The 24,192-nt window shown below is 41.6% G+C and overlaps 1 protein-coding gene across 8 annotated transcripts in view; it reads right to left on the reverse strand.

Annotated features, from left to right (window-relative positions):
• SGIP1 (SH3GL interacting endocytic adaptor 1) overlaps nucleotides 1–24,192 on the reverse strand; it is a 103,584-nt gene that overhangs the window by 36,744 nt on the left and 42,648 nt on the right. For all 8 annotated transcript variants that reach the window (XM_056532817.1, XM_056532815.1, XM_056532818.1 and 5 more), the window contains exons 7-15: nucleotides 19,313–19,324; nucleotides 16,344–16,368; nucleotides 13,181–13,232; nucleotides 12,897–12,964; nucleotides 11,480–11,572; nucleotides 10,264–10,338; nucleotides 8,146–8,907; nucleotides 6,012–6,133; nucleotides 5,651–5,777 (exon numbers count right to left, since the gene is read on the reverse strand). In XM_056532817.1, coding sequence (XP_056388792.1) covers nucleotides 5,651–5,777; nucleotides 6,012–6,133; nucleotides 8,146–8,907; nucleotides 10,264–10,338; nucleotides 11,480–11,572; nucleotides 12,897–12,964; nucleotides 13,181–13,232; nucleotides 16,344–16,368; nucleotides 19,313–19,324 — 1,336 coding nt within the window. The remainder of the gene's footprint in view (nucleotides 1–5,650; nucleotides 5,778–6,011; nucleotides 6,134–8,145; nucleotides 8,908–10,263; nucleotides 10,339–11,479; nucleotides 11,573–12,896; nucleotides 12,965–13,180; nucleotides 13,233–16,343; nucleotides 16,369–19,312; nucleotides 19,325–24,192) is intronic.

Consider the following 24,192-nt stretch of genomic DNA (forward strand, 5'->3'; position numbering starts at 1 on the left):
CAGGGGGAAAAAAAAACTCCTTTTACACTGGGTATGTACTTGGCCATCTCTAGCTTCAGCGATAACCGGATATACCCTTGCTGGAAGAATGGAGGAAAGGAAAAGTCAGCAGTGCAAGAATCCTTAAAGGGAATGCATCATCTAGATTTTAATTGATATATATTTGAATAAATATTGTATATATATATATATATATATATATATATATATATATTTATATTTTTATTTATTTTGAAACATTCTTTTTTTCTAATCAGTTTTTATTTTCTTAATGTAATTATTTTAAATTTTATATTTTGTCCATTATCATGGTGGCTGCCATCCTGCCTGAGCTGTTTTTTTTAAACAGCATTTATAGATATGCTTTACAGCAAGCCCCACAGAGATGGGCGACAATAAACAGGAGTTGTCCCATTCAATTGAAAGGGAAAGCTGCCTGGGCGTGCTCTGTGACCTGGACAGGTGTCATTCTACAGTGAGGGGGAGGCTGATCTGTGAGCAACAGCTACTGCGCAGATCCCGTCTTTCGCCGTATTGCTATACAGATCCTTTTCACGCATCCTCCTCCTTATGCCATGTTCTCACGGCCGAAAATGTGCAGAATGTTCGCTGAGAAAACACGGGCTGATGCGTCGTCTCAGACAGCAATGCACTACCAAGCGGGATAAGTAGAAAAAACAGACATATCTATTCTTTCCGCGGACGCCGAAGTCGGGATTTCCACGGCAGGAACATCTGCCGCGAAAATTCTGCTGTGTGCAAATTAATGGGAATTTCTGAGCTAAATGTTCCTGCAGAATTGCGCTAGGAAATTCCGCCGTTTGAACTTGGCCTTATCACAGATAGATCTGGAAGCCTAAGTTTTAGGCCTAGTGGCCAAAATAAAAAGTGCAAGTTGTTTTGATTATTATTTTAAAAGATCGATAGTAAAATGGAAAATTTGAAAAAATAAAAATTACAAAAAAATTCTTAAATAAATCTGAAAAAACTTGATTCAAACAACAGGTTGCTTTCTGATGACACATTCCCTTTAATCCAAAGCAAAGCAATAAAGTCTGAGCAAGACAGGAAGTATCAGATAGAAGTTTTATCTGCAGATCAGTCATAAAAGATATGGATTAATACAGTGTTTTCCAAACAGGGTGCCTCCAGCTGTTGCAAAACTACAACTCCCAGCATGCCCGGACAGCCTGCGGCTGTCCGGGCATGCTGGGAGTTGTCGTTTTGCAACAGCTGTAGGCACCCCAGTTGGAAAACACTGGATGAGTTGGTACATTTGTTAGAAGTGCAGAGCATAGGTCACTGGTATTGCTTTAATATGCTATTTCATAGGACAGGGTGGCGACATAGGTGCCCATTAAAGGGGTACTCCACTGGAAAACATATTTTATATTTGTAAATTACTTCTATTAAAAAAATCTTAATCCTTCCAGTACTTAACAGCAGCTGTATATACAAATCCCCATAGAAAACCTATCCTGCTCTGGACAGTTCCTAAAATGGACAGAGGTGTCAGCAGAGAGCACTGTGGTCAGGCAGAAAGGAAGTTCAAAAAGAAAAGAACTTCCTGTGGATCATAAAAGCAGATGATAAGTACTGGAAGGATTAAGGTTTTTTTTTTAATAGAAGTAATTTACAAATCTGTTTAAATCTGTTCTTTCTGGCACCAGTTGATTATTTTTTTTTTTAAATAATGTTTTCCAGTGGAGTACCCCATCTCTCATTCAATCCCTTCAGTCAAACAATGGATTTTGCAGAGCTATTTCCCCTGCGGTGGTTTCTGCAGGGGGAATGCAATATTACATATAGACGTATGTCTGTCTATAAATACATGGAAAGCTCCCAGGATATATGGTAACCATGACTATAGCCTCCCATTTACCTTGTAATGGTGTAATTTCTGGGCAGTAAATGTCTTTTTTTAATTTTCCGGAATAGAATAGCGCAGTTCACTGCTCTATGCTGAGGCCTCCCAAGAATAAGGTATATTGTGCAATAAGAGGAGATATACTGTATATCTCCAGTGTACACTGCTAAATACAGTGTAAACACACCCGTACCTGTCACCAAATAAAACTTTTAATATAGTGTTCCTTGTGTAATTAGCAGACACTTTCCCATTCACTTGCTTTTAAAATTATCACCATAAATATGTTTATAATGTAATATAAAAACGCGCTGTTCTGTTCCCTGCCACAATTAATACAATGAGTTCGGTCTCCTCCCAGCCTGGCAGGAGTCTGAATTCAGGAAGTGCTTCTCAGCGTGATTGTCAGCTGCACAGAAAGTGAAAGCTCCAAAGATTCTCACAGAAAGCCACACAGACTGATGGCTGAAGGAGAGCCTCTCTGAAAACTGCACAGACTGAAACATGCACAGAGCTTGAGGTCTTCTATTCATCACAATGCTGCAACAATGTGAGGGCAGAAGTTGTCCCCCAGAAGGCTTCAGTGATGTCATGCCTGCTGGGAAACGAGCACTTTCTCCTGCTGGGAAATCGCACTATGTGAGCAAGAAGAAAGGTATGATACACAGCTTTTTAAAGCTCTAAAATAGTTTTTAAGGACAGGAGGGGTGTTAGTAGTAGTTAGGGTACATAGCCTGAGGTAGTTTATTTGGTGACAGGTACTTTTTAAGTCTGGCTTCTGGCTCACAGAGGGAGATCCTTAAAAAGTAAATGTTATAATTGTAATGTTTGCTGCTACTGTTCGAGGAAAAAAACATGTTGAAGTCTAAGGATAGATGTCATGAAGGCTTAAAGAAGCACTCCAGGTTTCTTTGTTTGCCATATCCTGCACATTCACCCTTACTAGTCCTACAGCGCCATCTGTGTAATTCCAGCAGGACTACATCCATACGTTTTATTACTGTAACTGCATCATGTGATCAACAGTCTGGCCCACAGAAAATCAGTCTTTAATGTGTCAGAGGAAGTAGTCAGTCCTGGGTCAGCTGACAATGTGAACTACAGGATGACACCATCACTATCAGATTCCTCCTACTAGCTCCCAGACTCCTACCTTTTAGCTTTATCTGTGTACTGCTGCTCTCTCTATAAGTATATAGTGGTAATACCCCTCCCCTCCAGCTCTATCTGTATACCAATGTTGCTGTCTCTATGGGATCAGAATATACAGTCATGGCCATAAATGTTGGAACCCCTGAAATTTTTCGAGAAAATTAAGTATTTCTCACAGAAAAGGATTGCAGTAACACATGATTTGCTATACACGTTTATTCCCTTTGTGTGTATTGGAACTAAACCAAAAAAGGGAGGAAAAAAAGCAAATTGGACACAATGTCACCAAACTCCAAAAATGGGCTGAAAAAATTATTGGCACCCTTTGAAAATTGTGGATAAATAAGATTGTTTCCAGCATGTGATGCTCCTTTAAACTCACCTGCGGCAAGTAACAGGTGTGAGCAATATAAAAACCACACCTGAAAGCAGATAAAAAGGAGAGAAGTTCACTTAGTCTTTGCATTGTGTGTCTGTGTGTGTCACACTAAGCATGGACAACAGAAAGAGGAGAAGAGAACTGTCTGAGGACTGGAGAACTAAAATTGTGGAAAAATATCAACAATCTCAAGGTTACAAGTCCATCTCCAGAGATCTAGATTTGCCTATGTCCACAGTGCGCAACATTATCAAGAAGTTTACAACCCATGGCACTGTAGATAATCTCCCTGGGCGTGGGCGGAAGGGAAAAATTTATGAAAGGTGTCAACACAGGATAGTCCACAGGATGGTGGATAAGCAGCCCCAAACAAGTTCCAAAGATATTCAAGCCGTCCTGCAGGCTCAGGGAGCATCAGTGTCAGCGCAAACTATCCGTCCACATTTAAATGAAATGAAACGCTATGTCAGGAGACCCAGGAGGACCCCACTATGGAGGAGACCCAGGAGGACCCCACTATGGAGGAGACCCAGGAGGACCCCACCATGGAGGAGACCCAGGAGGACCCCACCATGGAGGAGACCCAGGAGGACCCCACCATGGAGGAGACCCAGGAGGACCCCACCATGGAGGAGACCCAGGAGGACTCCACTGCTGACACAGAGACATAAAAAAGCAAGACTACATTTTGCCAAAATGAACTTGAGTAACCAAAATCCTTCTGGGAAAACGTCTTGTGGACAGATGAGACCAAGATAGAGCTTTTTGGTAAAGCACATCATTCTACTGTTTACCGAGAACAGAATGAGGCCTACAAAGAAAAGAACACAGTACCTACAGTGAAATATGGTGGAGGTTCAATTATGTTTTGGGGTTGTTTTGCTGCCTCTGGCACTGGGGGCCTTGAATGTGTACAAGGCATCATGAAATCTGAGGATTACCAACAGTTTTTGGTTCGCACTGTACAGCCCAGTGTCAGAAAGCTGGGTTTGCGTCCGAGATCTTGGGTCTTCCAGCAGGAATGGATGGCAACAAAGCGCTGGAGAGTTCTGAAGTGGCAGCAATGAGTCCAGATCTAAATCCCATTGAACACCCAATAAGAGAGACCTGGAGCAGTTTGCAAAGGAAGAGTGGTCCAATATTCCGGCTGAGAGGTGTAAGAAGCTTATTGATGGTTATAGGAAGCCACTGGCTTCAGTTATTTTTTCCAAAGGGTGTGCCACCAAATATTAAGTTAAGTGTGCCAATAATTTTGTGCAGCCCATTTTTGGAGTTTTGTGACATTATGTCCAATTTGCTTTTTTTCCTACCTTTTTTGGTTTAGTTCCAATACACACAACAGGAATAAACATGTGTATAGCAAAACATGTGTTACTGCAATCTTTTCTGTGAGAAATGCTTCATTTTCAAGAAGAATGTAAAGGGTGCCAACATATACAGCCATGACTGTATAGTAGTTATACACCTCCCCCTCCAGCTCTATCTGTATACTGCTGCTGCTATCTCTATTGGATCAGGATACAGAGTAGTTATACAGCTCTCCACCATCTCCATCTGTATACTGCTGCTATCTCTATGGGATCAAGATATATAGTAGTTATACACCTTTCCACCAGCTCTATCTCTATGGGCCCAGGATATATAGTAACTATACGCCTCCCCTGAGGTATTTTTTTTTTTGCTTGAATTTCTTTTCTCTTTCAGTTTTTGCTATTTTTGGTGCTATTATACAGGGATTGCAAAAATTTGCAATTTTTACCAAAATTTTGAAATATTGCTGCAAACAAAAAGGCCAAAATGCAGGAAATTTTTTTTTGAAAAAAAGAAGTAAAAATTCAACATGTGAACACAGTCTACAGCTTTTTAATGTTCCTAAAACACAGGCATACACAATAAACTTTACATTATTCTCCAATAGCCTATGCTGCATTATATATACAAAAAAATTCCTGGAGTGCTTCTTTAAGTGGTTCCATTACAGTTTTCCTCATGCATTGAGAGATAAGTTATTTGCTGCTATGTTTCCGTCCACCCTGAAGCACATAGAAGGGACTGTTTAGCATATGCAGAACTTCTCTCTCCCTATTTAAGAAGGGTCATCTGCCAAGCTAAATTACCATCTAAATACCATATAACCATATCTGATGTGGTTCATGATGAATGGATATATAATGTTGTTATATGCTTACAATGAAAAGCATAAAAACAAACGGGTAAAAAAAAAAAAAGGAAAATAAAATAAAGGTCATTACCGACTGTCGGTGTGGTGGCTGCACTTAGGGACGTTGCTGAAGAAATGGAGGAAGTGCTCTCGGCTCGGGCCAAGGGGGCGATGGGAGGTGGGCTGGACGAGTGGACAGGTGGACTGAATGGCCGAGACTGCAGAAGAAAGAGGAAGGTTATCTAGATGCACACACTTTACAGAAGACCCAGCAGCCCCCGGGAAATGTTCAGGTCCCAGAGGTCAGGCCCTCTGACCAGAGCGTCATGACATGTCCTGCGCTCAACCGCTTGCCTATCTATCACTCATGTACAGACTACAAACTACTTTAAATCATCGTCAGGAATTATTCCTTGAACACCCCTTTAAATAAATGTAGGGAGACAACTCACATCTGTTACTGCAGGTTTTCCAGGAGGGACTTTAGGCCGAGATGGTGGACGGGGAGGAGGTGGTGGAGGGGTCGTACTGCAGACGGCAAGAGGAGTTGCAGGGCGAGCAGGAGACGATGTTCCTTAAAGGGAAAAAATATAAAATAAAATGCTGCTAAAAGAGTCACATGCTCACATATAGGCAGTACTCAGGCTTCCTACATGATATATTACATCTGCAAAAATACAATTAAATAAACGGTAAACTGAGGTAAAATTAAAGTTGATAAATGCCTTGAAACACCAAATGACAGTTTACGTATATCATAACTCTACATATATAGGTAACTCCCTATACGCACAAAAGATCTTGTACTGATTACAAGTTATATCCTGTTTTATACTCCAGAGCTTAACTCACTATTCTGCTGGTGGGGTCACTGTGTACATACATTACATTACTTATCCTGTACTGATCCTGAGTTATATCCTGTATTATACTTCAGAGCTGTACTCACTATTCTGCTGGTGAGGTCACTGTGTACATACATTACATTACTTATCCTGTACTGATCCTGAGTTATATCCTGCATTATACTTCAGAGCTGTACTCACTATTCTGCTGGTGAGGTCACTGTGTACATACATTACATTACTTATCCTGTACTGATCCCGAGTTATATCCTGTATTATACTCCAGAGCTGTACTCACTATTCTGTTGGTGAGGTCACTGTGTACATACATTACATTACTTATCCTGTACTGATCCCGAGTTATATCCTGTATTATACTCCAGAGCTGTACTCACTATTCTGCTGGTGAGGTCACTGTGTACATACATTACATTACTTATCCTGTACTGATCCTGAGTTATATCCTGTATTATACTCCAGAGCTGTACTCACTATACTGCTGGTGAGGTCGCTGTGTACATACATTACATTACTTATCCTGTACTGATCCTGAGTTATATCCTGTATTATACCCCAGAGCTGCACTCACTATTCTGCTGGTGAGATCACTGTGTACATACATTACATTACTTATCCTGTACTGATCCTGAGTTATATCCTGTATTATACTCCAGAGCTTTACTCACTATACTGCTGGTGAGGTCACTGTGTACATACATTACTTATCCTGTACTGATCCTGAGTTATATCCTGTATTATACTCCAGAGCTGTACTCACTATTCTGCTGGTGAGGTCACTGTATACATACATTGCATTACTTATCCTGTACTGATCCTGAGTTATATCCTGAATTATACTCCAGAGCTGCACTCACTATTCTGCTGGTGAGGTCACTGTGTACATACATTACTTATCCTGTACTGATCCTGAGTTATATCATGTATTATACTCCAGAGCTGTACTCACTATTCTGCTGGTGAGGTCACTGTGTACACACATTACATTACTTATCCTGGACTGATCCTGAGTTATATCCTGTACTATACTCCAGAGCTGTACTCACTATTCTGCTGGTGAGGTCACTGTGTACATACATTACTTATCCTGTACTGATCCTGAGTTATATCCTGAATTATACTCCAGAGCTGTACTCACTATTCTGCTGGTGAGGTCACTGTGTACATACATTACATTACTTATCCTGTACTGATCCTGAGTTATATCCTGAATTATACTCCAGAGCTGTACTCACTATTCTGCTGGTGAGGTCACTGTGTACATACATTACATTACTTATCCTGTACTGATCCTGAGTTATATCCTGTATTATACTGCAGAGCTGCACTCACTATTCTGCTGGTGGGGGTCACTGTGTACATACATTACATTACTTATCCTGTACTGATCCTGAGTTATACTCCAGAGCTGTACTCACTATTCTGCTGGTGAGGTCACTGTGTACATACATTACATTACTTATCCTGTACTGATCCTGAGTTATATCCTGTATTATACTCCAGAGCTGTACTCACTATTCTGCTGGTGAGGTCACTGTGTACATACATTACATTACTTATCCTGTACTGATCCTGAGTTATATCCTGTATTATAGAGAGCTGCACTCACTATTCTGCTGGTTGGGTCACTGTGTACATACATTTCTTTAATGTATAACAGGTTAGTGCGGGTGATACTGATGACAGATTTCCTTTAATGATCCACAATAATACATACACCTACCACTTGCACTTCCTGCCCCACTGGGTCCTGGAGAAGACACAACAGCCCTGTATGTAGGCGGTGGAGGTGGTGGTGGTGTAGCTCTTTGACCAAGGGCAAAATCTTTAGGAGAGGCCGCGGTCTCTGGTAGATCGTCTTTAATGAATGAGTGTTCTGCTATTTTTTTGTGGACCTCTTCCAGGTTGAGTGGTGAGGGTATATTTCGACACATTTCCACAGGGGGCAGCGATTCACAGGGGCTGTTTGTTTCTTTAGGAGGTGGAGATTCGACAATTGTTGCAGAAAGAGGGGGAGGTGGAGAAGGAGGCGGAGGTGGAGAAGAAGGAGGAGGTGGAGAAGGAGGAGGAGATGGAGAAGGAGCGAGAGCAGGAGAAATAGGGGGAGGGGAAGAAAAAGGAGGAGGTGGGGAAGATAGAAGAGGAGGAGGAGGTGAACGAGGAGGGGGAGGAGAAGGCGGAGGAGGGGGAGAACGAGGGGGAGGAGGAGAAAGAGGGGGAGGAAGGGGAGAACGAGGAGGAAGAGGGGAAGGAGGAGGAAGAGGGGACGGAGGTGGACGCGGGGACGCAGGAAGTGGTGGAGAAGCAGAGCAAATCTTTTCTGGTGAATGGTCGTGAAATCTGATCCATTTGTCTTCGGAATGGACAGCAACAGACTTGGGGGATAAAACAGGGCCGAAAATACTGTCCAAGTCACTGATAGACGCAGGTCGCTCCTCTGTGCTGACTGTTTCCTTCTGCTCTCCTCTTACAGCTAGTCCTTGAACTGCAAATTATAAAATATACATCAAAAATAATGTAATATACAATGCAAAAAAGTGCAGAATGGCTCCAAGAGAATCAAATTTGCAGAAAGAAGTTATTGTTGGTGAAGTTTTCAAGTGTTTTGGCTTTTGGTGGAGATGAACTGTCAAAAAATGAATTATAGAGGTGAACAAATCGATTCAGAATCAAACTTATTCAGAATTTTATCAAAAATTTGAATTTGCCTTTTTTGGGGATTTGTTTTGACCTACTTGCTCAAAATGGTTGCTGCTATTTAAAGGGGTACTCAGGTGGAAAACTATTTATTTTTTTCAAATCAACTGGTTCCAGAAAGTTAAACAGATTTGTAAACTTCTATTAAAAAAAATCTTAATCCTTCCAGTACTTATCAGCTGCTGTATGATCCACAGTCTGACCACAAAATTCTTTCCAGTCTGACCACAGTGCTCTCTACTGACACTTCTGTCCATGTCAGGAACTATCCAGAGCAGGAACAAATCCCCATAGCAAACCTCTCCTGCTCTGGACAGTTCCTGACATGGACAGAGGTGTCAGCAGAGAGCACTGTGGTCAGACAGAAAAGATGAAAATGAAAAGAACCTCCTGTGGAGCATACAGCACCTGATAAGTTCTGGAAGGATTAAGATATTTATATAGAAGTAATTTACAAATCTGTTTAACATTTTGGAAACAGTTGATTTAAAAAAATAATAAAAAAAGATGTTTTCCACCTGATTACCCCTTTAAGCAATCAAACGAAGGGCTAGTAGAATTAGGCAGAGAGACCTTTACCTTATGAACCATAACCCCTTACCCAAACCCTAAACCTATAGTAGGGTTAGAGTTACGCTGTCTTTCCATTAAAAGTTTGGAACCCTCAGTGTTTTTCAACCAGGGTGTCTCCAGCTGTTGCAAAACTACAACGTCCAGCATGGCCAGACAGCCAGAGGCTGTCTGGGCATGCTGGAAGTTGTAGATTTGCAACAGCTGGAGACACCCTGGTTGGGAAACAATGCCTCAGAGAGTTAAACATGACTTTTCAGAGCAATCCGGGCACTTTTGAATGTGATTTGAATTCTATGGCCAATTCTAACAAGTTGAGCTGAAAATAATCTGTTCTGTGGATCAGGAGGGGCGAAACTGAAGTAAAATCAGCCACATCCAATTGGATACAAAGGTCAATTAAAAACTGAGCCAAACGCTCTATGGTCCAAAGAAACTTTGGAAAATGTAATTCCAAAGAACATAAAATGCATCTATGAGCTAAATACAGACAAAAGGGTTGGGTCTAAAAAATCTCCAGGTCAAAATGAAAACTTTGGTAAACAAGTATTGAGAACATAAGTTTTAGGCTCACCTATCCCAGCTGGTAGTGGTGAAGCAGTCCTTGGTGGGGTGGCTGGAATATTTTTGGGTGGAATAGGTGGAGGTGCTGAAAACACAGAGATTAAAGAAACCACTTAGGTCTGATATCATAACAAATCTATAAAATGATCAACAATTGCCTTGGGAAAAAGCTTCTGTCCATCTCTAGTAACATTGCCCCTCTTGTCCATGGCTGTGTCTGGTACTGCGGCTCAGACCCAATCACTTTACCTAAAGTGACCCTTCTACATTTCATACAACCCCTTTAACCCCTTTCTGCATTGCACAATACAACTACAGCACAAACTAGAAGGATGCTCCCTGTGTGAACCAATTGGTGGCCCATGGGTTCTAATGGCAATAAGGGTCCTAAAAGTTATCTGTTTTACACTGACAAATAAAGATGCATTGTAGTTAATGGGGACTCCATAGAAAAATAATTAAAATAGTAATAGTTCTTTATAGTAAATACACATGTATTGTTTCATTAACCCCTTGTGTACTGGTACTTAAAGGGTACCTTTCATAAAAATAATAATAATAATTTTTTTTTATATATTATAGATTAATGGATGCAGAATAACTTTCCAAATTTCCACTTTGAAAAAATGACCACTAGGGGTCTCCCTACCAGTCCTGGCCACAAGCCGTTTTAATAGATTTCAGACTCATGCCGGAGTCCTAAATCTCAGACTGCAGCCGGGACACAGACAAGCTCAGCACTGCTCCCTGCCTGTCAATCAGACAGGCAGGAGCCAGCACTGTGCTCATAGCACAGCAGAGAATACTCCTGACTCTGCCTTACTGCAGGCCCTCATTCATTTTACTATCTGAGCTCGCTCCGATCTTTCTTCTCTCTGCACATGCAGTTGTAAACAGAGAGGAGAAGATTCAGAGCTGCCAGCTGCTGTGATCACATCCTCTATGCTGGGCCACGCCCCCTTCCTCCCTCACCCTAGGACGGCTGAATGAGCAGCCAAGATGACAATAAATCAGGTAGAAAGAGGGGGTTTTGAATGAAAAGAAACACGGATAGTGTCAGTGAGAGTCAGGGACAGATGGGGGATTTAGGGAGAGTTTAGATCATGATAGGTACTCTTTAAGGACCAAGGTTGTAACTGTGCGCTCTGGTCTCATTACCAGGGTTTGAAGCATCTGTAGTTTTCTTTAAATATTCTTGTAGTGTACCATAGACAAACTCTACTTACTTCCAGTTGGGAATGGTCTTGTCAGCTTTGGAGATTCTGCAGTGGCAGCGCTGATTTGAGAGGCTCCCCATATTTCAGACTGGTCTAGGGAAACTGGGGAAAAAATATATCAATACATGTGCACGTAACTATCTATCTTATGATGATCATAGATTAAATTCATAAAGAAAGAGGCGTCAAACAGGACATAAATATCACAAAGTATACTTTATTAACATGAATCCAAAATGACAAAACATTTAAAATGATTTAAAAGAATACATATATAGTAATAAACATAGATCCAAAAAGTGCTGAGAGAGAAACGGGGGCTATGCTTGTCTGCCAGCGGAAGGGTTAAATAGTTGGTACACAATAAGTATTGACTCCCGTGGATTAATGAGGGAGGCTACTGCTCATAAATTGTGGATTGAATGTTAGAGTCGGATCCGGCAAATATGCCCGGATCGCGAGTAAGTACAGAAAAAGTCCAAGAGCAGACAAAAAAGTCTCAGGGGGTCAATAACACACTATGAGTAGGACAAGGCCTGAACTAGGCAGAAATAACAAAATACTTTACCAAGTGGAGCAAGGAGTACAGCGCTACAGCCACCCGCCACCCAACGATTCACCAATGAAGGCTTCTTCCGGGGTGTGACACCCCGGAAGAAGCCTTCATTGGTGAAACGTTGGGTGGCGGGTGGCTGTAGCGCTGTACTCCTTGCTCCACTTGGTAAAGTATTTTGTTATTTCTGCCTAGTTCAGGCCTTGTCCTACTCATAGTGTGTTATTGACCCCCTGAGACTTTTTTGTCTGCTCTTGGACTTTTTCTGTACTTACTCGCGATCCGGGCATATTTGCCGGATCCGACTCTAACATTCAATCCACAATTTATGAGCAGTAGCCTCCCTCATTAATCCACGGGAGTCAATACTTATTGTGTACCAACTATTTAACCCTTCCGCTGGCAGACAAGCATAGCCCCCGTTTCTCTCTCAGCACTTTTTGGATCTATGTTTATTACTATATATGTATTCTTTTAAATCATTTTAAATGTTTTGTCATTTTGGATTCATGTTAATAAAGTATACTTTGTGATATTTATGTCCTGTTTGACGCCTCTTTCTTTATGAATTTAATCTATGTCTTGTGGCGTAGGACCTATTGTGTGGGAATTTTTTCTTTTGGTACCCCTTATGATGATCATGTCTTAGACTAAGTTCACATGGCTGTTTTGCTCCAACCTGTTCAGGGTCTTTTTGGCTTTTTTTTGTGCCAAACGGACCCAAAACGGCTTGGAGCACAACTGACACTGCCGGGTCCCGATGGATTCCACTGACTTGAATAGGGCCCCCTTGGGTGCTCTGTATTTTACAGGAATTGAGTGGAGAGAAAGAATATATAAAATTATATATTTGTATTTTGAACTCATCTTTACCTTCAGATTTTGGATCCTCGTAGGCGGACTCCAGGGGAGGGCCAAATAATTCAGTCGGAGCTTTCTTACTAAAGTTTACCATAAAAGCATAAAATTAATAAACGCCGGGAACGTCACACTGAAATTTATACTCACAACTTGAAAACAAGAAATGATGAGAACTCTTAAAAAATAGCAAATTTCGGCAACTTTGTAAGACGACCTTTATCACTGCAGAGGCCAGTTACAATCCACAATCAATGGCATTTTATTGTGCACATATATTCTACATATTTAGCACTAACCTTGCAATCTCTGCTGTGGGAGTTGAGCGCCTCGGCCTTGCTATCTCTTCACCTGTAGAAATTGAACATTATACGGTTTTTATAGATGTAGGAACCTTCTCTCTCAGCCGGTATGTGTGCAAATCTACATATTACCCAATATGTCTACACTCCAAAAACTCTCAGCGGATTAAAATTTATTTTATTTACCCAACGTATTTTTTTGATATTATAGCTAATATACTGTATACTGGTACCTTCCAATTTAGAATAAAATTATATTATTTAAAAGGAGTACTCCACTGCCCCAGCGTTTGGAAGATTTAGTTCCGAATGCTGGCTGTGGGGGTCGTGAAGACACAGCCACGCCCACTCGATGCAAGTCTATGGGAGGGGGCGTGACGGCCGTCACGCCCCCTCCCATAGAGTTGCATTGAGGGGGCGTGGTCATTATATCACAAGGGGCATGGCCGTGACATCACGACCCTGGCAGCCCGCACCCAGCGTTCGGAACAAAATGTTCCGAACACTGAGACAGTGGAGTACCACTTTAATGTGTACCTGTCATGAAAAACCCCCCAAAAAACGCAGAGACATATCAAAATTATCGATCCAGGTCTGAGCGTTCAGACCTCAACCGATCATGAGAACAAGGCAGGAGAAACGCGCTTAGTGGTCACATGACCAGGACTCCTAATGTAAGTCTATGGGGCCGTCCAGGTCTCATAGACAAAGAGCAGCCATAGATAATATGCTTTAAAGGGAAATATTTAATGCATATTTTTGGCAAAAGATTAGTGGAAAAAAGAGAAATTCATGACATGGCTGCCGGTGTAATGTCTCCTCCCCGCTTGGGTCACTGGTTCTCAATGAGGACACCCACTTGGTTTACGGAGCTTGACAAGCAATGTTTTATAGGAACAATGTAATCAAATTAACTTTCTTCCAGAATAAGGAACATTGGCTCTCTACCACCACCTACAGGTAACTACCATGTAAGTCAACGTCCAACCCATAAAAGAGCCTTGACATGCAACTAGTGACTTCAGCCAAACCGAAGACACTTATCGGTAGATACTGCTGTTTTTGGGAGTCCTGCCCCTTGTCAGTACAGGGTGATGGCTGACTGCAGAAAGTTTTAGCTTTTCTTTAAATGAGATGCAATGAGCTGAGTTAGCAACTATTAATGTTACATGTAACACAGATATTAAAAGGGTACTCCGGAGAAAATAAAAATTGTTCTCCAATCAACTGGTGCAAGAAAGTTATACAGATTTTTTAATTACTTCTATTTAAAATCTTAAAGGGGTACTCCGCTGCTCAACGTTTGGAACAAACTGTTCTGATTGCTGGAGCTCGTGATGTCATAGCCCCGCCCTTCATGACATCACGCCCCCCCCTCAATGCAAGTATATGGGAGGAGGCGTGACAGCCGTCACGCCTCCTCCCATAGACTTGCATTGAGGGGGCGGGGCGTGATGTCATGAGGGGGCAGGGCTATGACGTCACAAGCTCCCGACTCCAGCATTCAGAACACAGTTTGTTCCAAACGCTGAGCAGCGGAGTACCCCTTTAAGCCTTCCAGTATTTATCGGCTGCTGTATGTCCTGGAGGAAGTCCTGTAGCCTTTACAGTAAAATACTGTGGTTGTTGGTGCTGCCTCCTCTGTCCAGGTCTGGAACGGTCCACAGAATGAGCAAATCTCCATAGCAAACCTCTACTGATCTGAACAGTTCCTGACATGGTCAAATGTGGAAGCAAGAGAGCATTGTGGTCAGACTGGAAAGAACAACATAACTTCCTCTTGAGCATAGAGCAGCTGATAAGTACAGGAAGGCTTGCATTATTAATATAGTAGCCATTTACAAATTTTTATAACTTTCTGGCACGAGCTGATTAAAAAACATTTTTTTTTTCTTTTCCGGAAAGTTGCCCACCATATAGTTCTGTGGGAGAGCCAAACGACTCTCCCATAGAGCCAAACGACTCTCCCATAGAGATATATGGAGGGGGCATGGCGGCATCCTGCTTCGTGCGGGGGTGGTGATGTGCGCCTCCCAGGGAGAGACAGGGCTCCCAACACGAGATCGGGGGGCCCAGCGGTCGGATCCACTGCTAAAATGTATACCCTATACTTCAGAGAGGAGATACATTTTTACCCACAAGACTTTTCCTTTAATAGGACTTTATTTTAAAAACAGTACAAAACATTAGGGATGCCAAGGTGCCTCACATTCATTGATTGACAGATGATTCTGTTATAATGACGAGATTTAAAAGGGGTACTCCGGTGGAGAAAATATATTTTTTTAAATCAACTGGTGCCAGAATGTTAAACAGATTTGTAAATTACTTGTATATAAAAATCTTAATCCTTCCAGTACTTATCAGCTTCAGTATGCTCCACAGGAAGTTGTGTTATTCTTTCCAGCAGCTGATAAGTACTGGAAGGATTAAGATTTTTAAGTGGAAATAATTTACAAATCTGTTTAACTTTCTGGCACCAGTTGAAGTGAACATATTTATTTTCCACACCGGAGCACCCCTTTAAGCAAACAAATAAATAAAAAAATTATATTATATATATATATATATACTGCAAAATGTTAAATTTCAGATGGAACCTTGACAGACCCCATTTAAGGTCAGTGGAGCTTGACCGGGTCCATTGGGGTTGTTCATTTTTGTCTGTAATAGAACTCCTGACTACTGATGTGATTTCAGCCTAAGACAGGAGTTCCCCAACCTGTAATTCTCCAGCTGTTGCAAAATGAAGACTCTCAGCATTCTGGGAGTCATTGTTTTGCAATAGCTGGAGAGCCACAGGTTTTTTGTTACCGCAAAGCTGCACGTGCCCATGGCAGATCCTGAGGTCAAAAATAGATTGACTGTCCTGGGTAACTGGTGCATTTTGTTATTTAAGACCACATTACAATTAAAAGGGTGAAAATCAATGGTTTCGTAAACGCACCATAATTTTGGCAGGATGCACGGATGAGATGAAGCTGAGGTCACTGCATGACACATCGGCTTGAGCGGGCGTGCTGAGTGTTCCATGAGTCAGACATGGCATCCCTTATGTTCTGTCCGCTCAGTATTTGCTATGATACAATGCTATACTGATACAGTAAGCTACGAATAAACTCAACTACAGAGATCACTCGCCTCAGATCCTTCTACTTACGTGACAAATGTCTCTTAATTGTGCCCTATTAATGAAAACAAAGACGTATTAAAGCACACGGCATGCACGGGTTACGCACGCGCTCTGCGCACACACACACACACACACATTGCTTTTAGATCAAGCCTGTTACATTGGGCAACACAGAAGATAAAAGACACAGGAATAGGGAAAAAAGACGTTAATCCAAGCGCTATGTTTTTAGTAACACCCATTAGTTGTTACTAAGTGATAGAAGAAGATTATTATTAATGCGCACACAATGATTCTTACCATCACACTAAACCACAAAAGAACTAGAAGAGAACAGCTTGTTTGTGTTAGACTCAAATCTGATTGCTTACAACTTGAGCAGATTAAAGGGGTACTCTGGTGGAAAACTATTTTTTATTTTTTTAATCAACTGGTGCCAGAAAGTTAAATAGATTTGTAAATTACTTCTATTTAAAAATCTTAATCCTTCCAGTACTTATCATCTGCTGTATACTACAGAGGAAGTTATTTTCTGTTTGAATTTCTTTCCAGTGTGACCACGGTGCTCTCTGCTGACACCTTTGTCCATGTCAGGAACTGTCCAGAGCAGGAGCAAATCCCCATAGCAAACCTCTCCTGCTCTGGACAGTTCCTGACACAGACAGAGGTGTCAGCAGAGAGCACTGTGGTCAGACAGAAAGGAAATTCAGAAAGAAAAAAACTTCCTCTGGAGTATACAGCAGCTGATAAGTACTGCAAGGATTAAGATTTTTAAATATAAGTAATTTACAAAATCGGTTTAACTTTCTGGCACAAGTTGGTTGATTTAAAAAAAAAAATCGTTTTCCACCGGAGTACCCCTTTAAAGCGTAATTCTGATGATGGTCCCAGTGGTAGAACACCTGTTTAAATTTCCCAGCAACTGCGTAGATGAGGACTACAGCAACCACCATATGTATTTGCAAGAAGTCCCACAAACTTGCATGGGACCGCCAAATCGTGGACTACGAAGGTGCAGGGAAATGTAAACAGGTATTCTGCCGCCGGAGTGTGATCGGAGTTATGCTTTAAAGGGGTATTCTGGCTACAGACATTTTATCCGCTGGGAGCCTCTCACGTGATCTCCGTGCACTACCCGGCATTCTCTGCCATGACGTCACGCCACGTAGCCTTCATTCATGTCTATGGGAGGGGGCGTGACGGTAGTCACGCCACCTCCCATAGACATGAATGGAGGGTATGTGGCGTGATGTCACGTCTTCAGTCCTGGAAACACAGAAGTTCCCAAGACTGGAGCAGCAGGCCGGCAGAGAATGCTGGGTGCTGCAAGGGCATCGTGGGGGGAACCAGCGACGGGCCCCCTGCAATCAGACATCTTATTAAAAGGGGTATATATCAACTGGCTCCAGAAAGTTAAACAGATTTGTAAATTACTTCTCTTAAAAAAATCTTAATCTTTTCAATAATTATCAGCTTCTGAAGTTGAGTTGTTCTTTTCTGTCTGGCAACAGTGCTCTCTGCTTGTCTCGGGAACTGCACATAGTAGAAGAGGTTTTCTATTGGGATTTGCTTCTACTCTGGACAGTTCCCGAGACATGTGTCATCAGAGAGCACTTAGACAGAAAAGAATAACTCAACTTCAGAAGCTCATAAGTACTGAAAGAATGAAGATTTTTTAATAGAAGTAATTTACAAATCTGTATAACTTTCTGGAGCCAGTTGTTATATAAAAAAAATTCTCCTGGATAACCCCTTTAACTATCCTTTGGATAGGGGATGTCTATGGCTGGAATATCCCTTTTAAGTAGAATTTTTTTTAAAATATAAAATTTACACTGTATGCAGATGAAGGTATGGGCAAAGTCCGAATATTTGGTCCACAAGAAACAAGGAGCAAATTAAAAGGAGATGTCCGATGCGGACTATTCCTATTCCATCCTGCCCGGGCTGCAAAAAAAGAGAAAACAAACTTTCACTTACCTTCCTACGTTCCCCCGGAGCTCCGCAACAGCTGATCGGTCAGCTGGGCTGTCTACTTACTACTTCCCTTAGCCCGGTACCTCACACGGCACTTCAGTCTATCACCGGCCGCAGCGATGTCCCGCCTCGGCCGGTGATAGGCTGAAGCGCCGTGTGACGTCCCGGGCTAAGGGAAGTAGGAAGTAGAAAGCCCGGCCGACCGATCAGCTGTCGCGGAGCTCCGGGGGAACGTAGGAAGGTCAGTGAAAGTTTGTTTTCTCTTTTTTTTTGCAGCCCGGGCAGGATGGAATAGGAATAGTCCGCACTGGACATCTCCTTTAAGAATGGGGTTTAGCTCACATCTTACCTGACGCAGACATATACTAAAACTAATGTACCCCTGGTGTAGAGGAAGTGCATCTAGAGTTATCATTCACTGCATAATAATGTGTGCAGCTATTTAGAAGTATAATTTGCTAAATGGTGGCTTGAGAGGCATTACTGGTAGCAGGTAGGGATATATATTGTAATAACTGGCTGCATGTTAAAAATATCCATCTAGAGATACAATTGGCTACATTGTCATGCTCACATATAAATGGTGGAAGGGTATAAATATATATAAAAAAAAAATAAAATATATATATATATATATATTATATATTTCTTAGTAAATAAATAAAAATATATATATATATATATAAAATACAGCATAGTTTCTCTAACTATATATATATATATATATATATATATATATATATATATTATACATAAAATAAATATTTATATTTGTAAATATATATATATATATATATATATATAGCGCATAGTTTCTATAATCATATAAATATATATTAAATTTTTTGTAAATATATATTTATGTATATATAAAAAACAGTTGCAGAAACCAAACTCTGATTTTGCAAGCTTAAAGAAAACTTTAATTCAAACATTCTAATTGGGAAAATAATACAGAAATGAAATAATGGAAAAAATGTAATAAAATTATCAGAGATATGTAGCAACACTGATCTTACCGGGCTACGTCTCTGCGGCCAGCACAAGGGAAGAGAGAAGACACACCTAGTCAAAGAGTCATACATCAGTGATCACTAACACACAAACTACTGGTTCTCTATCATCAATAACACAATGAATATCTGCGGACAGTGTTCTTCTCCTGCATACCATCATAGAAATCGCACTGTAATGTGAGTGCAGCTCTGGATGTGAATAGAGACACATAGAAGATCGTAGACTGGATATGATGTCCAAAGGTGGGGCTGTCACCAGATGGACCTCTTAGTTCTGTTATAAAAAAGTTCTTGTCACCCTTTAAGTCAGTGTTCCCCAAACCTGTGACTCGCCAGCTGTTGCAAAACTACAACTCCTAGCATGCCTGGACAGCCTTCGGCTGTCTGGGAATGCTGGGAATTGTAGTCTTGCCACAGCATGAGAGCCACAGCTTGGCAATACCACCCTAAGTGAGCTAGTGTAGACCTAAGGAGGACCCTCAGGAACCATGATGATCAAGTGGTGGCTTCTGGATAACAAGTCCTATCTGCCTCATTTTAAGGAGATTTAAAGGGGTACTCCACCCCTAGACTTATTATCCCCGATCCAAAGGATCGGGGATAAGATGTCTGATCGCAGGGGGTCTGGACCCCAGGATTACAAGCGACCATAGCCATCATGCCCCCCCCCCCCCTCCCATAGACATGAATGGAGGAGGCGTGCCGACCACGGCCGCCCAAGGCCCAGCACTGCCGGTATCCTGAACATAAATGTTCAGAACGCCAGGGTGTCGGGCCAGAGATCACTGGGGGGTCCCAGCTGCTGGACCCCCGTGATTAGAAATCTTATCCCTATCCTTTGGATAGGAGATAAGATGTCTAGGGGCAGAGTACCCCTTTAAGTTATCCTTAGTTTGCTGGCTATTTAATAGGTGCAGGGTGCTTTTTCAGACTTTTTTTTTTAATTGTTTTAACCAGGAGAAATAACACAATAACACAACTGCAAGGATTAAAAAGAAAACAGTTTTTGGCTCCTAAGTAGAACAAATGGCAGGAAAAACAAAAACTAAACATTAATGCTTTAAACATGACACAATCCGCTCTGGAGAGTCGCTCCTTGTAGGTTTGATCACAAGCAAGCACTGGTGATGGGGATAATTAACTTCTCCAATTTTTATTTTTAAATGCACATTTATATGTTGTAAAGAGCAATTCCACCAAACTGTATGATTAAATTAAAAAAGTGTTACAGATGAGCCAAAAGAAATAAAAACTGCACTGGTTCAGCACCTGTCAGGACATTATATCATACCAATAAAGGGGTATTCCGGTTTCATAAAATTGCACTTAAATAAGACCATGATCCCAAGATGTTTAACTTTCTAATATATTGTTATCACAAATTCTGTTGGCTTTAGCATGCTTTCACGTGATTCACCTCTGACAGGGCGATGTGTAGTCCTCTAATGGTCAGTATGGTGTTGTCTCAGCAGCTTTAAAGAGAACCTCTCATGATCTTGTTATATTTTATAATCCTCCAGTTCACTACCCCATCATGATAAACCACCCCCGGCCTTTATTTATATAATTTTTTTCGTTTTCTACCTTGATATTGCTCTGTATTTTCTGCTCAGCGTGACATCATCTGAAGCCATACAGGGGAGAACTTCCTCCCTCCCTCTGCTACACACAGCCCAGAGCAGTTCAGTGTGAGATGAGCTATGATTGGCGAAGGCTGCACACACACACCCTCAGCATTTCCTGATTTTGGACTTCTGCCAGGCCAGCAGAAGTCCAAATTCTGTGCAAGAGATGGGGGGAAATGTGCTCTGGACAAATAGGGAGACACCTAGTGGCAGCTTTTTTAAACACAAAGAAAACTTCATTTTTTTTTTTAAACAAAGTACATTGGAAAGATTGTTTTATTTTCCATAAGGAGTGCTAGAGCAAACATTTTTTTAATGACAGTGCCCATTTAAGCTCCTTCCTCTCCGATGATAGAAAGTTATGTTCTCCTCTCATTGTCAGTGTGGTGTTGTCTCAGCAGCCGAGGGATTCTCCCTCTCTCCAAGACAACGCATCATTATCTGCTGTCACAAGAGGCGTGGCTGTATCTTGTCTCTGAGCTCAAGCACTGCCCCCTAAGTGAAGTCATTACCACTGACCAACCCATACTGCCTACATCACCTTCTGCCTGTCCTATATATCTTTATTGGGACATTTAGTAATGAATGAGGTGGGGTTACTGCAAGCTGCCTTGTGCTGAACAATACAACAGGCAGAGGAGCAGACAGGGAATGATTACAGCAGGTGCTGCAACCTCACTGATTGGACAACAGTCTGCTATGAAATTAAATGTTCTGCAAAAGTTCTGGGTGGGAAACTGGCAGGAGTGCTGTGGGAGGGGAGGATGCAGGGTGGGAGGACTATGATGAAGAGCTGGGGGAAATCACTGCATTCTGGGAAATGTAATACTAAGCCACTGATCAACCAGGAAGTAAAACCAGGAAGTACAGGACTAAGACCAACCCCCCCAAACAAATGGGTTTTTGGTAGATTCTGAAATGGGGGAGGTAAGAAATGCTATGTGCTTTTTAGCGTTTTTATTTTTTTTACCTGATGCCGGAATACCTCTTTAAAGAGTTGAATTCGAATATTTACTCTTTCCATACTTTTCTATGGGGCAAATCCTATAGATGCTAAGAAATGGTCAATAGAACTGGCAACTTCTTTAGCCTGTCCGTTCAAAGCAGCACCTAATAAGGGTCATTAATGGCACCATATTGTGCAATGCGAATTTACATGGTTCGGTAAAACTGCTCTTTAATGAAGCAAGCACAGAATCAAATAGAAATCATAACAGATACGAGAGAAAAAAAAGGTTAAAAGCGAGGTTTGATTTAATATTACAAATCAGGAAGAAATTAACAGGGTCCTAAAATAAAAGCGCGTTCACAAGAGGCAGTGATGGTGCAGCAGAGGTGAACCATGGCAATAATGCAGGCAGATGCACGTATTTACTATGCAGTTTTGATGCTGTAATGTGACGGCTGTCTGCCCCACCACTGCTGACCTGTGCCGCTAATACTTCAATCATAAAAATGACAACAATGTATAACATGGGACAAAAATAATCAGATTATACAATGAACTGATTTTTTTTTTTTAACAAAAAATATGGTAACACAATTTATAAAAAACAATACATACAGTTCTCTAAATCCAATTGTTTGATGTTCTGGAAACTTTAAATGTCCCACTTTTAGTGGGGGGTGGTTTATAGATAGATGTCTTTTGCATCACCTGACTAATACTGCATATACGCACATCAGTGTTTCCCAACCAGGGTGTCTTCAGCTGTTGGAAAACTACAACTCCCAGCATGCTGGGAGTCGTAGTTGACCGGGCATGCTGGGAGTTGTAGTTTTGCAACAGCTTGAGGCACACTGGTTGGAAAACACTGGTATGTTGGATCTATACTTCTTTATAGGGTATTCCATGTGTGAAACTGCAGTGTCCGGGCATGCTGGGCGTTGTAGTTTTGCAACAGCTAAAGGAACGCTGGTTGGGAAACACAGACATAAATGATAATATTCAGCAATTCCTTATATTGAATATGTGGCGTTCCAATCCAGCTTAGACTGGGTTCACATTCAGTTTTTACCAATACGGGACTGTATACGGCTGGGGGAGCTAAAACCGGGCGCTCCCGTATCCCAGCCGTATGTAATGTATTTCAATGAGCCGACCGGAATAGAACGCGGACTCCAGTCGGCTCATTTTTGCCCCATAAGGGGTTTTCCCACCGGACCTAAAACCGTGGGAAACCACGGTTTTAGGTCCGGTAGGAAAACCAAATACGGGGCAAAAATGAGCCGACCAGAGTCCGCGTTCTAATCCGGTCGGTTCATTGAAATACATTACATACGGCTGGGATACGGGAGCGCCCGGTTTTAGCTCCCCCAGCCGTATACGGTCCTGTATTGGTAAAAACTGAATGTGAACCCAGTCTTAGATACATAACCCAGCTCTCAGAAGACCGTGACTTACCAGTGTGTGGATACACATATCTAGGGGATGTATCCAATGACTTCTGTAATGTTCAATGGTTTAACACACTAAACATAGCTACTTTCTTCCAAAAACAATGTCACACCTGTGTGGTATTACAAATTGGCTATAGGATAAGGGTTTGATTCCAGGGGGTGCGACCAATGGGATCCCCAGAAATCTCCAGATTAGCACCCAAATCTCCATGTTTAGGGAGCATGGGGTCAACATGACCCCCCCCCCCCCCGCCATGCATTCTTTATTGGAGCACCGGAAGAACACAAGTACAGCGCCTGTGTATCTTCAACACTATAATACAGAATGCATGGAAAGGGCATGTTGACCCTGTGCGTCCGTACACCGGGAGATTTGGGTGCCATTTTGGAGATTACACAGGGTCTGACTGCTGGGACCCCCTGCGATCAAACGCTTATTTAGTGGATACGTTTTTAACGCTGGAATACACCTTTAGTCAAATTACGCTACAATGCCAATTGAGTAGTAATGCTTCCGCTAGGGTGATCACCCTGGGTCCTTTATTTTTTTTATTTTTGCAGGTGACGTATCTGTGGCATTGTCCCTTTTTTCCTGCCAAAGATTCTTACTTCTGTATCTCCTCTGTCCTGAGATTTACTCAGCCTCTTCTGTTATACTAGAAGCAAACACCAAACTTCTGAAGACTGATTATAAGGCATGCTCTGCAAGAACAATCCTACACCCCTCCACCATAAGTACATAGATTGATGCCTATAGCATTATGCCAAATGGAAAAACAAACACACAAATAAATAAAAATATATATATATATATTTTTTTTTTCAATAATAAAATATATATACATTTTTTTTTAGATT

The sequence above is a fragment of the Hyla sarda genome, chromosome 7 (genome assembly GCF_029499605.1).
Source record: "Hyla sarda isolate aHylSar1 chromosome 7, aHylSar1.hap1, whole genome shotgun sequence".
In the NCBI taxonomy this organism is placed as follows: domain Eukaryota; kingdom Metazoa; phylum Chordata; class Amphibia; order Anura; family Hylidae; genus Hyla; species Hyla sarda.